Raw genomic sequence first — 14,208 nt, 5'->3', positions numbered from 1 at the left:
ACACACACACACACACACAGACTACATGCACTTGAAGATATATGGGCTTAGGTGATGTGAGACTGTGATATTGCCTGTGCTGATTTACATATTTTTATGTCACTTAGTTTGAAGTATGTAAATTATAGCCAGTATGACGTGAGATAGTCTGATATATGTATACTTTAGGAAATGTGATGTGGGACTATGTCTATTCATTTATTCTTATTTTTTGTACATATTTTTACTTCACTTAGTCTTAAATTTGTATATCTTATTGTAAAGCACGATGAGCCCCATTTGAGTTGGGGATACTGCGCTATGTAAGTCTGCATTATTATCATTATCATTATTATTATTACCCGTACGTTCCCACCCCCTCCCCACCCTCCGTCTGCGTATCCACGTACAAATACACACACACACACACACACACACACACACACACACACACACACACACACACACACACACACACACACAATATTCTGGCGCACATCATGAGTGTGAGGTTGGTCCGGGTTCAGTCGTTACGAGGAGGAAGGTAAATCTGGAACAATCACCCACCCACCCAAAAAAAAGTGCAACGCCCATCTTATGTCACTCAACCGGAACATTAACAATTCTTTTACATGTGCGACGCCAGTCTGATTTCTCCCGGAACCATTGTAAAATGTACGACGCCCATCTTATGTCACTCACCAGGAACAATTTTTACATGTGCGACGCCAATCCTATTCCCCCCCCCCGGAGCCATTATAAAATGATGTAGTGCGACGCCCATCTTATTTCCTCCGGAACTACACACGTATCAGATGCTCTCGTCGAGACCGGCCGAACAACCTCTTAAATCTTCCTCCTCGCGGAAGGATACATACATGTATCTGAGTACAGGGCAGTAAACGGAAGGTCAAGCTGACCTTAACCTCCAACACACAATAAGATCCAGCGTTTTTGTTCTCCCATATTCATGAATATGTCTAATGCTAACGTCCATATTCTAAATATATTTCTGTTAATAATTACGATGTAATAATTAACTGCAATGTTTTAAAAGCGAATATGTGAAATGCTTTTATTTGAGAACATATGTTTATTACTCTTGTTTAATCAAGTAATCCGCGTGTGTGGGTTGGGTGGGTGGTGGGTGGGTGCGAGTGTGTGCTGATTATCTGGTTGTGGTTTTCGGCAATTTATCTTTATTCTTATCTTATCTGTCTATTATAATCAATGTGCAATATAGTAGGCTATGCTTATAATTATATTCAAATAATTTTTGTTAATTCTTTCTGTTTTTACATTAAGAATACTAGTTATTACCTGCAGTGTGTGGATGTATGTATGGAACGGTGTATGTGATATTTTTTACATTTGTGTCTTCGTAATATTCGTAAAAGCTGTTGTTGACTTTGACAGTTATGGTCCCCATGTTGTTTACTTGTCTATGTTGTGATAATGCACCTGACCAAATTTCTCCAGTTGGAGATAATAAATTTATTCTTATTCTTATTCTTATTCACTCGTATATGTACGCGAGTGGACTTTTACGTGCATGACCGATTTTTACCCCTACCACTGACGTAGACAGTCATACTCCGTTTTCAGAGATGTACATGGCGGGTTCAGTAGGTTCTTGTTTCCACCACCCACCGAACGCTGACACGGATTACGGGGATCTTTAACTGACGTGCGTATGTGATCTTCTACATGCGTATACACACGTAAGGGGTTCAGGTATTAGACGGTCTGCACAGCTATTGACCTGGGAGATCGGGGGAGGGGGAAATCTCCACCCTTTATCCCACCAGTCGCCGTAACTGACAGGGGATCGAACCCGGAAGCCTCTGGTTGAAAGTCAAACGCTTTAACCACTCGGCAGGATCCAGCTTTAGTGGAGCGGTGGCCTCCAGGTAATGCGTCCGACTAGGAAGTGAGATGCCACGGGTTCAGTTCGATTCCTCGTGTATGGGCTGGGAATGTTACTTTATTGTTGATTCATTTACTTTATTATTATTATTATTATTAACTCTCTCCATACGAACGGCGAAAGAGACGAAGTTAACAGCGTTTCAGCCCAATTACCATCATCAAAATATTGCAAGCGGAATGCTCTTGTACTGAAGAGGTGAATGTTGACAAAGAATACCACAATTCTGACGACGGAAGCTAAAGGTTGGGTCATTGAGACACCCACTGGACATCCGAGGGGTCCATGTAGAGGAGAAGAGAAGACTGGCCGTACTGAGTGAGTTGATATTATTTGTATAGTGGAGTGATGGTCTAGAGGTAACGCGTCCGCCTAGGAAGCGAGAGAATCTGAGAGCACTGGTTCGAATCACAGCTCAGCCACCGAATTTTCTCCCCCTCCACTAGATCTTAACGCTTGTCATTCGGATGAGACGATACCGAGGCCCCGTGTGCAGCATTGCACTTAGCGCACGTAAAAGAACCCACGGCAACAAAAAAGGTTGTTACTGACAAAATTCTGTAGAATTTCGATTGGAAAAACAAATAAAACTGCACGCAGGAAAAAATACAAAATAATGGGTGGCGCTGTAGTGTAGCGACGCGCTCTCCCTGGGGAGAACAGCCCGAATTTCACACAGAGAAATCTGTTGTGATAAAAAGAAATACAAATACAAGTGTAAGAGATGACTGTGAAACCAGCCACTCGTTCATCGTGAAACTCACATGGTTTATTCATTTTAAGCCAAGGCTTACGGGGAATGTGAGCGAACAAATAGACAATGGCTATGATATAAATAAACGAACACGGAGACACAACTATGGAAATCTCAGCTCAGTCAGGATTTCAGTATGAATAACAGCTTCTCTGTCTTTAACGGCTTTGTAGAGATATACAAACTTCGCACATTATCATTCGGTCAGTACAGGATGACAATAAAATCTGTGTGAAAAGACGAGGTTATCGGTACTGTCTGGATGGAATGAACTCTTCTCTGATTTATTTGAATGCTCCACAACTGAGAACAAAATGCACATCGTTTTATTTCGAACGATTGTTTATGAATAGTGCATTCTGAGTCACAGTTTTTACCTCTTTTTTTTATAGTATTTATACTGTACAATCAAATCAGAAATATCCCAGTCTAAATATCGTTGTGACGTGTCTTAGAAGAAAGAGAAACACAAGTAGGTGCTGGGGAGGACCCAGAGAAGCACACCCTCCAGCTGCTGAGCACACCCCACAGACCAAACCGCCCCTGCCCGCAGACAGATGAAGACAGTGCCACTCCAGACACAGCCATACGGTCTTGTGTGCCCTTAAGAGAGAATCCCAAGTTATAGTCTTTCCCACTGTCAACAGGACTTTCCCTGTGGTCAGTGGGTCTTTCCTCACCGTCACTGGACCTTTCTCCAGGGTCAGCCTAGTCCAGACAAAGAAGAAAGAGAAACACCCGTAGGTGCTGGGGAGGACCCAGAGAAGCACTGTCTTCACCAGCCCTTGGGTGCAGACGGTTTCACATCATGCGAGACATAAAATTGTTCTATATAAATCAAACTTTTCACCGGTTGAAATGTGCTACTTTCAGTCCTGTCATCTGCAATCTATTAAACGTTGTCGAAAAGGACCAATAAGACCTACTTCACAAACCACACCTTGATTTCACAGAGGTGCACATTTAATGCTCAGTTACTTTTACGCCTTGTGTCCGATTCTTATGACATCTGGCACGATGTATACGGCAGTCTGAAATCTTTCATTTGTAATGTTGTTCTTAACCAGTAGCCTGAGAGAGAGAGAGAGAGAGAGAGAGAGAGAGAGAGAGAGAGAGAGAGAGTTGGTTTATTCAGTGAATGCCATAGCCCCATATGAATAGGGGGTAATAACAGAATTTTACATGTGTCATCGCAATTGGTAATATAATAAAAAAACCTCTTTCACAACAAACTGTCATTGAATCTTAGCTTCAAAGAATTATTATTCAAAAAACGAAGTTTCTTCATTATACGTAACAACGCATTTTTCTCACAGCCAGATAAATCTTTACATGCAGCTTCAAAACTCAAACGCGTAGAGAAAATACGCTAAACGGGAAAGAGAGACGGGCAGACAGACAGACAGTGTGACAGACAGACAGACAGACAGACAGAGACATCAGAGACAGGGAGGGAGAGGGAACAATACATCACATTATCAAAGTGTCTCTTCCGTCCGAGAAGGATACTATTCCCATGACGTCGCAGTTTCAGTTTCAGTTTCACTTTCTCAAGGAGGCGTCACTGCGTTCGGACAAATCCATACACGCTACACCACATCTGTTGAGCAGATGCCTGACCAGCAGCATAACCCAACGCGCTTAGTCAGGCCTTGAGTGCATGCTTACATATTTGTGTACCTATGAAAGTGGATTTCATTTTACGTAATTTCGCCAGAGGACAACACTCTCGTTGCCATGGGTTCTTTTTCAGTGCGCCAAGTGCGTGCTGCACACGGGACCTCGGTTTATCGTCTCATCCGAAAGACTAGACGCTCAGTTTGATTTTCCAGTCAAACTTAGGAGAAAGGGCGAGAGCGGGATTCGAACCCACACCCTCACGGACTCTCTGTATTGGCAGCTAAGCGTCTTAACCATTCTGCCACCTTCCTCTGACGTCGCAGAGAATGAGAACTACGGATGGTGCTACGTAGGGGCCACACTTCACAGTGACAGCTGTTTCTTTCTCTCACACAAAGTTAACAGGATCCTGTACTGGACCAACACAAAGCTTGCTTGTAACACAGGCCAGTATCCAGCCGTTCCTGTAGAAGAAAAGAAAAAAAAATCTATGTCGTTGTTACATCGTCGTCATTTCTTTTCCTCGTTCATCATGATTGATTCCTTGAAACTGCATGTTTGGTGCATATCTGTTATGCATGTGTGGGTGTATGTGTGAATGTGTGTCTTCATGTTTTACATTTATTTGCTTATTTATCATCATTGTTGTCTTCTTTTTTTCTTCTTTTTTAAATTATTTTTTTATTATTATTATTACTACTACCTTTTTCTATATTATAATTATTATTTATTTATTTATTTATGTAAGCTTATCTATTATTTATTCCCCTTTTTTTTTTTTTTTTTTTTTTTTTCTCTCAAGGCCTGACTAAGCGCGTTGGGTTACGCTGCTGGTCAGGCATCTGCTTGGCAGATGTGGTGTAGCGTATATGGTTTTGTCCGAACGCAGTGACGCCTCCTTGAGCTACTGAAACTGAAACTGAAACATTGATTCCTTGTCTGCTGTTTACAAGACAAGACAAGAGGAGGAGGAATTTTGTTTAATGTCCCGTCACACATATCGGTGACTGAAGACATTTTGTTAAAGTATTTATGAATACATTTGAGTATTATCGGTTAGAGGGGGTGGGATATGTGAATGAATGGAGGGTTGGGGAAAACTGGGCAAATGAGGGTGAAATGAGGGTGAATTTTGAAGAAAAAAAAATTCTGAATACAGTTACAGGAAATTACTTAAATGACTTCGTAAAAGAGAAGTTGTTAAACTGACAAGCGAAACAACTGATAATGAATGCGAAAAGTCAAAAACATCAACGTTCTCAGTCACTTGTGAAGACACACTTTCGTGTACATAAAGCTTCATCAAGCTACAGTCAAAAATTATATGCTCAATTGTCAGGTTACTAAAGCATATGCACCTGACATTAGAACAATACTTGGTCCGTAATGAATTTGATAATAGTCTGAGAGCTAAACTCTGAATTGGTCTGCGAATCGGACCAAAGTCTGAGAGAGTCAACTGACGAGGTTTTAGACTTGAATTCAAGCACCCATAAAAGTCTCTTTCTAGAATATTGCTTATTTCCTTGTATGACAATGGGCAATGTACTTTTATACTATCTGTATGATTCTTTGCTCCCCTTTTTGCTGCCCTGTCTGCTTGGCAGACAAGACAAGGTAAGGCGTGTTTATTTCAGGAAATCCTGGGGGAGGGAGAGGGGGGAGGGGGCATATGAAAATGTTATACATTTCATGTAACTAAAATGAATATGAATAGCATTTCGCATTGTATTCACAATCTTTTACAATGGTTACACCAACTATTTGGTTAAGATAGATACATAAGACCCACATTTGGAGGAAGAGAAGAAAAAAAAGAAGAAACAAAGTAGCATACAAAAGATACAGCATTATACAGTGCATACATATCGCTACAGCTATATACAACAATAACAACAACAATAGTAATAATAGTCATCATCATCATACATACATACATACCTACATACATACGCTCGCACGCACGTCAGCACGCACTCAGTCATCCATCTATCCATCTATCCATCTATCCATCCATGCATACATGTATACATGCGCACGCACGCAAGCACGCACTCATCCATCCATCTATACATCCATCCATCCATACATACATACCTGCATACATATAGCGATGCCCGTCCTAGAAAGGCCGTCACCTCACTGAGGTGATGGATTATGACGCTGAGCTTGAAGGTCAGGACGTCAAGTCATCACATTTTATTGGGACATCCTCATCCTCTTGGGAATTGTTTTAATTTGGTTCACTTATAAGTGCATGCTATAGATTGTAGTGAATGCAGTAACTTCAAATTCACGACACTGTTCTCGTTTAGCCTATAGTCAACGGTCAATGGGTTAAAGGGGATATACGATATGATGATTTCTAAGTGATAATGATAAAAGTAATGATAATGATGATAATAATAATTTCATTTATTTTCAGTCTAAATGTCATTATCTTAGATGAAACAGACTATAGATAAATAAATAAGAAACAGACTATAGATAAATAAATAAACAACAAAGGGATGGGTTATGATCGTGGATATGTGCATGAATGCTTTTCAACGATGTTATTCAGTTCATTTTAGATCACGATTTTCTGTGATTTGAGAACACCTGAAAAAAATTTCGAGTGAGGCGACGATAGTGTGTGTGTGTGTGTGTGTGTGTGTGTGTGTGTGTGTGTAGGAGACAGACAGACAGACAGAAAGCATACGTTTCTGTGTGTTTGTGTGTCTGTGTGTGTATGTCTGTGTCTAAGTTGTGTGTGTGTGTGTGTGTGTGTGTGTGTGTGTGTGTGTGTGTACGTATGTGTGCGCGCGCGCGCGATTGTGTATGAGAGAGAGAGAGAAATAAAGAGAGAGGGAGAGAGAGCATACGTTTTTGTGTGTCTGTGTGTGTATGTCTGTGTCTAAGTGTTTGTGTGTGTGTGTGTGTGTGTGTGTGTGTGTTGCATGCTTGCGTGCGTGCGTGCGCGCGCATGTTTGTGGGAGAGAGAGAGAGAGAGAAAGCATACTTTTGTGTGTGTTTGTGTGTATGTCTGTGTCAGTGTCTAAGTGTGTGTGTGTGTGTGTGTGTGTGTGTGTAAGAGAGAGAGAGAGAGAGAGAGAGAGAGAGAACGTCCGTATGTCTGTCTGTCTGTGTCTGCATGTGTGTGTGTCTCTCTCTTTGTGTGACTGTACGTGTGTGTTCGAGAGAGACAGACATACGGACAGACATACGGACAGACATACGGACAGACAGACAACAGATACAGACAGCAGGGCAGGGTGGCTGGAGAAAGGAAGTGGAAGAGGGTGGAGGGAGGGGGCGGGGGGCGGGGGGGGGGGCAAGAAGGAGGGGGGTTAGACTGAGGTCAGGTGATGTGAGGACTTCCGGGCACAAGTGTTGTCAATGATACTTGTTTCTTGTTGACTGTCCTTGATGCGTCTGTCTTTTCGTGTGTTTGAGTGTGTTTGTGTGTGTGTGTGTGTGTGTGTGTGTGTGTGGTGGGGGGAGGGGGGGGGTTCTTTTTGTTCTGTTTTTATGCAGAAACTGAAAGACTTAAAGAGTGTGCTTTGTGGTGCGGTGTAGTGTGTGTGTGTGTGTGTATGTAGTGGTGATGGTGGTGGTGTGTGTGTGTTTGTGCGTGTGTGTGTGTGTGTGTAGTGCTAGTGGTGGTGGTGGTGGTGGTGTGTGTGCGTGTGTGTGTGTGTGTTTGCGAGCGTGTGTTTGTGTGTGTGTGTGTGTGTGTGCGCCTGCGCGCGCGCGGGTGTGTGTGTGTGTTTGTTTTTGTTCTTGTATTGTTTTTACGCAGAAACTGAAAGACTTGAAGAGCTTGTTTGTGTGCTTTGTGGTGCTGTGTAGTGTGTATGTGTGTGAGGGTGTGTGTGTAGTGGTGGTGGTGGTAGTGGTGCGTGCGTGCGCGTGCGTGCGCGTGCGTGTGTGTGTGTGTGTGTGTCTGTCTGTCTGTCTGTCTGTCTGTGTCTCTGTGTGTGGATGTGAAGTCCCTACCCCGATTTTGCATTAAAAAAAAAAATTTTTTTAAAAAAAAAACTATGCGATCTTTAACCACCCCCATCCCCCCACCCCCACCCCCCACCCCCCTTTTTTTTCTTCTTTTTTTTCCTTTCTTTTTTGTTTGTTGTTGTAGTTGTTGTTTTAACACGAACTAATCTATCAAAATCCCACCAACCCCACCCCACCAGGACTGCTGTTCGGAATGGGAGAGGCGTGGCGCCAGAACCGTCAGGCCTTCAAAAGGGCCCTGTGGGACGTCTCCCTGCACGAGACCTACGAGGGCCTCATCCTCCACGAGGTGGACCACGTGCTCCGGCTGCTGTCCCCGACCCTGGGCGCCCCTTTGGAGATCGACGACTTCCTCCTCCCGGCCCTGACCCACCGGCTGGTGACCCTGCTGCTCGGAGAGGGGTCGGCGCCCGGCAGAGAGAGCCAGGAGATGCAGGGCCTGGTGTCGGCCATGAACGATCTGGAGAATGTGGACCTCACGTCCAAGTCCACGCAGATGTTTCTGAAGCTGAGGCTGACGTACTTTCGGTGAGTTGAGTTTGTGTTGAGTGATTTCGTGGGTTTGGTAGTGGTTTGGTTTTGGTTTGGGCTTGGTTTGGGTTTGTGGCTTTGGGTTTGGTTTTGGTTGTGGTTTGGTTTGGTTTGGGTTTAGTTATGGTAGTGGTTTGGTTTTGGTTTGGTTTGGTTTGGTTTGGTTTTGGTAGTGCTTTGATTTGGTTTTGGTTTGGTTTGGTTTGGTTTGGTTTGGTTTTGGTAGTGGTTTGGTTTGGTTTTGTTTTGGTTTTGTTTCGGTTTGGTTTGTTTTGGGTTGGGTTGGGTTGGTTTTGGTAGTTGTTTGTGCGATTTGTGGGGATGTGGTGGTGGTGGTTATGGTAGTGGTGGTGGTGGTGATAGGGAGGTGATGTTTGGAGGGAGGAGGGAGTCTGTGTGTGGGTGTGGTGTGGATGTGTGTCTCTGTGTGTGTGTGTGTGTGTGTGTGTGTGTGTGTGTGTGTGTCGCTCTCGCTCTCTTTCTTTAACATAACAGTCACACACAGAGAAAAAATGTATTAAAAAAACAACAGAAGTGGTGAACAGTTAACAACCCAGAAGCGCTTCGCGCTTTTTTCTTTTTTTTTTTTTTTTTTCTTTTCCCCCCCCAGGCGGCCCCTGGAAACGGTGGCAGGCCGAACCATCCCGGACATGTTCCAGATGAGCGAGACCATGCAGACCCTGATCCGGGGCTGGATCGACCGGCGGAGGGCCGCCATGAAGGCCTCGGGAGGACGTCCCGACCCGCGCGCCATGCTGGACCTCATCCTCACCGCACAGGAGTACGTGGACAAGAACGACGACAATGGCTACGGTGAGTGAGGGGAGGTCAGGGCTGGAGGGAGGGAGAGGGAGGGAGAGGCTGGGAGAGGGGTGAGGGTTGGGGGATGTTGTGGTGGGTGGGTGGGTGGGTGGGGCAGGGGTTGGCTTTACTGAGTCTGAATGGTTTTAACTGTCTGAATGGTTTTTTGCTGGTCTGCGTCTTCTGAGTCTGAATGGGTTTGTTGGTCTGAATCTGATTTTTAAAAAATAATAATAATTTATTAGCATCTTGTCTGAATGGTTTGCTGTCTGAGTCTGAATGATTTTACTGGTCTGCGTCCTCTGAGTCTGAACGGTTTTATTAGTCTGGGTCTGAATTGTTTCTTGACAGAGTCTGAATGGTTTACTGGTTTGAATGGTTTACTGGTCTGTGTGTGAATGGTTTACTTGCGTGAGTCTGAATGGTTTGACTGGTCTGCATCTTCTTAGTCTGAATGGTTTACTGATAAGCGTTACTGGTAAGCATCTGAGTTCACGCCCTTCTTTTCTCCAATGCACACATCAACTTGTATGTCAGTGCCAACGAATGTGATGACAACCATTTATCGATTATGTACAACAACAACAACAACAACAACAAATAAAAAAATAAACATGAAACAAACATCTTGTCTTGCCTTGCAGACCTGGAAATGATCCAGTCCATCATGGACCTCTTCAACGGCGGCGTCACCTCCTCGCTCTCCGCCCTGGAGTTCGCCGTCCTCTTCTTCATGCACCACCCCGACGTGCAGCGCAAGGTCAAGGACGAGGTCGACAAGGTCACGGGGTCGGGGCACGCCCTCTCCTGGGCCAACCGCGACAGGTTCCCTTACACCCAGGCCACGCTGACAGAGGTGCTTCGCCTGGGGTCCGTGACCCCGTCCTCCCTGCCGCACGTGACCACCGAGGCTGTGACCATCGACGACGAGTACAACATCCCCAAGGACGTGTTCGTCATGGCGGGCATCTACAGCCTGCACCGGGACCCGGAGTTCTACAGCGACCCGGAGGCGTTCCGGCCTGAACGTCACCTGACCCCGGAAGGGAAAGTGCAGCGGCCGCGAAGTTATCGGCCTTTTGGTGTGGGTGAGTATATTATATATATGTATTCATTTTAGCAAGGAACCCAAACTTTGAGACTTTGTCTTCATAAGTGAATGAATGATGATTGATATGGATACTTATATAGCGCCTATCCTCGGTCGGAGACCAAGCTCAAAGTGCTTTACAAACTCAGGGTCATTTGCACAACAGGTTGCCTTCCTGGGTAGAGCCGACTGACAGCTGTCATTGGGCGCCCATCATTCATTTCCTGTTTCATTTAGGCACGCAAACATACACTCTCAGACAGACATGTTACATTTGTTTACGTGCATGACCGTTTTGTTTATTTACCCCGCCATTAGGCAGCCATACTACGTTTTCGGGGGTGTGCATGCTGGGTATGTTCTTGTTTCCATAACCCACCGAACGCTTACAGGGATTACAGGATCTTTAACATGCGTATTTGATTGTCTGCGTGCATATACATACGAAGGGGGTTCAGGCATTAGCAGATCGGCAGATAATTATGTTGACCTGGGAAATCAGAAAAATCTCCATCCTTTTCCCACCGGGTGCCATTACCACAATTGGAACCCAGGACCCTCAGATGAAAGTGCAACGCTTTTAACCACTCGCAAAGACCACAGCCCCGAACAACTTGACCTAAACTGGCTTAATGGCACCAGCAAATTGGTCGTCAAACTCGCCAAAACACACACTTTGACAGACCCGCTGGCTGCGGCTGAGGTAGAACACTTCAAAGAGAGGCTGAGACGACTGCAGCTAACAACCTTGTTGTGCTGGAGCTCTGGGCCAGTGTATTGCTACTAGTCAACGTTACCAACGTCTCTCTCCGGACTTTTCAAATTATAGCCATTTAGTCTCACGTGAAACGAACGGGTCTCGTGATTGGTTGCTCCATGCACGTCTGTCGCTTTTGTCGCTGGGGAATAGGACAAGTCCTATGGAAGAAACATGACGCGCGGCGCCGGCGATCTTGCTGCGTGGCGTCCGACTCTTGCTGCCTGAAAACCTCGCACACTGGGCGCTGCGCGAAACTTGCTGCTTGACGCCCCGTGTGCGATGAGCTTAAGCCGCGTTGACGACTGCAGGATGACTGCAGGATGACAGCAGGATGACTGCAGGATGACTGATGACTGCATCAGGATGACAGCAGGATGTCTGCAGGATGACAGAAGGATGACTGCGGGTGACGGCTCGTATCCTTGTCGCTCCCTTTGCTAGTGGTGGTGGTCTGCCGTGACTAAATGCCTACGTTGACCGAACTACGCCATTGGTCAGTTCCATACGACACACAGTTAGTAGAGGGTTTCGGCCATACCAGGCAGGCTCTTCCGTCCGAGAAATAAAAGACGGTGTATACTGACTGAGCCCTTAAACCAAGGGACTAGCGCTGCGGAGAGAAAGATTACCTTTGACTACCGTCTGGACCAGCTACACCTTTAATCAAGGGCTTCATGTGAGCCAGGTGGTCGTTGAATTCCACCAGCATCAGGCTTTGACACACGATTGACTAAGCATGGTGGAGGAACGTGGTGAACTCTTTTTCTGTGCGCTGCTCCAACGAGTGTTCACAGAGTTATGGGAGGAGAAGGAAGAAGAAAAAGCAGAAGAAGAAGATGAGGAGAAGAAGGGGGAGAGGGAGGAGGAAGAAGAAGACGAGAAGAAGGAGGAGGGGGAGGAAGAAGAAGACGAGGAGAAGAAGAAGTAGAGGAGGAAGAGAAGAAGGAGGAGTACGGAGGAGGAGGAAAAGGAAGAAGAAGACTAGGAGGAAGAGGAGAAGAAGGGGTAGTAGTATATTCTGTCAGGTTTTGCCCCCTTTGTTTTTTAATAAGATTCGACCAGACGCTAAACTTACAGTGCTTTTGTCTTTTCTCATAACTATCAACATCTATTTGTTGATTAATTAATGGTTTTCGTGATCAACAAAGAAGCTTGTCTGTAGCATCATTTATATTGTTCCTTTTCTTTCTTTCTTTCCTTTTTTTTTTTTTTAATTTGCTTCTTGCTGTGTGCAGGCGAGAGGATGTGTCTGGGATACCACCAGGCGGAGATCGAGCTGTTCCTTTTCGTAACCAAGCTGGTCGCCGAGTACCGTGTCCGAGCAGAGGACCCCTCCAATCCGCCCCCCTTCGACACCCACATGAGGATCGTCCGTCGCCTCAAGCCTTTCAACTGCGTTCTGGAGCCTTGGGACACTTGAGGCAGCCAGTCATCGTCTGCAGAGTTTTTTTCCCGCCTTGATTTTGTTTGGTGCATGGTGTACCGAATTTGATTCTTTTCTCGGTACATGGTGTACTGAATTTATTTTTTTCAGTGCATGGTGTACTGAAATCTTTTTCAGCACATGGTGTACTGAATTTATTTTTTTCAGTGCATGGTGGTCCGATTCCCTGGTTGAGGGAGCCATTGCATGACAGGGAGCTATTGCAGAGTTTTGTGTGAGGAGATGGCGTTTCTAACGGCGATAGCCTTGTATATACTGTGCACGGGATGTCATGTCTCTGATGACTGCAGTATTTTGTTTGTATGGATTCCAAAGACTTTGAAGGACTTTTGTTGTTGTTGTTGTTAATTTTTTTTTTTTTGTTTTGTTTTGGGGTTGTTTTTTTGTTTGTTTTGTCTTTGTTTTGGTTTGTTTTTTTGTTTTGTTTTGTTTTTTTGGTTTTTTTTTTTTTTTTTTTTTTTTTTTTTTTTGTTGTTTTGTTTGTTTGTTTTGTTTTGTTTTGTTTTGTTGGTTGATGATGGAGTTGTTTACCTTCACTTGTTGATTGTTTCCCTTGTTGTCAGGACTGGACTGTATGAGGATCCCCTTTGGTCGAGTGCTACACTTTCGTACTGTTAAGAACTCGGTGTCTCAAGTTTATGAAGCTTGCCTAGTTAGGAGAATTTAACGCTACGTAAACTTAGCACCACTAAAATCGCTCATGCGACAAACCAGTCCTGGGTTTTGGTTGCATGGGTAATCTTTGCATTAAGAATGTTCATAACTCGTCGCTAATTCTGTACATTTATTGTGAAAAATCTGAACGATTTAAAGCACACTCGATCAGCTCTGCTGTGATTTCTTATGCAACGCAACCCAGAGACGGGTTGTATGATCGATCTTGGCAGCGGTAAACTTGCTCAGCGTTAAGAATGTCACGTTCCTTAGTCGATGGGATTAGAGTCAGGAAGATTCTGAATGCTGGGGAAAACTTTGCGCCACTAAGCAAGTACAACTCTCCAGCCAGAATGTTTTAAAATCAGGTTTTGGAGTTTGATGAAGGATTGTAATGATGGAAGAATTGATTGCCTGTACTTCATTTCTATCAGTATCATGTTCTTCTCTCTCTCTCTCTCTCTCTCTCTCTATCTCTCTCTCTCTCTACGCATGTAAACGTTGTAATGTAATCGAAGATGAAAACCATTTTATAAACAATTGTGTCCTTTACAATGACCTGCGGCAAAAACATCTGAACTCTGAAGGTCAATCGTATGTTCACTTGCTGAAGAATGGTTCTGTTTACAGTATTCGTAAACTATGCGTTTATATA

At 44.5% G+C, this 14,208-nt stretch overlaps 1 protein-coding gene across 2 annotated transcripts in view; it reads left to right on the top strand.

Annotated features, from left to right (window-relative positions):
- Positions 1 to 13,270, top strand: part of LOC143286559 (cytochrome P450 2J4-like) — a 37,435-nt gene extending 24,165 nt beyond the window's left edge. For both annotated transcript variants that reach the window (XM_076594173.1, XM_076594172.1), the window contains exons 3-6: positions 8,453 to 8,801; positions 9,415 to 9,617; positions 10,250 to 10,693; positions 12,691 to 13,270. In XM_076594173.1, coding sequence (XP_076450288.1) covers positions 8,453 to 8,801; positions 9,415 to 9,617; positions 10,250 to 10,693; positions 12,691 to 12,875 — 1,181 coding nt within the window. In that variant the 3' untranslated portion in view covers positions 12,876 to 13,270. The remainder of the gene's footprint in view (positions 1 to 8,452; positions 8,802 to 9,414; positions 9,618 to 10,249; positions 10,694 to 12,690) is intronic.
- Positions 13,271 to 14,208: the final 938 nt, after the last annotated feature.

This window comes from Babylonia areolata, chromosome 10, assembly GCF_041734735.1.
Source record: "Babylonia areolata isolate BAREFJ2019XMU chromosome 10, ASM4173473v1, whole genome shotgun sequence".
Lineage (NCBI taxonomy): Eukaryota > Metazoa > Mollusca > Gastropoda > Neogastropoda > Buccinidae > Babylonia > Babylonia areolata.
The sequence above is the reverse complement of the archived record's forward strand: the minus strand, read 5'-3'. Positions and strand labels throughout refer to the sequence as shown.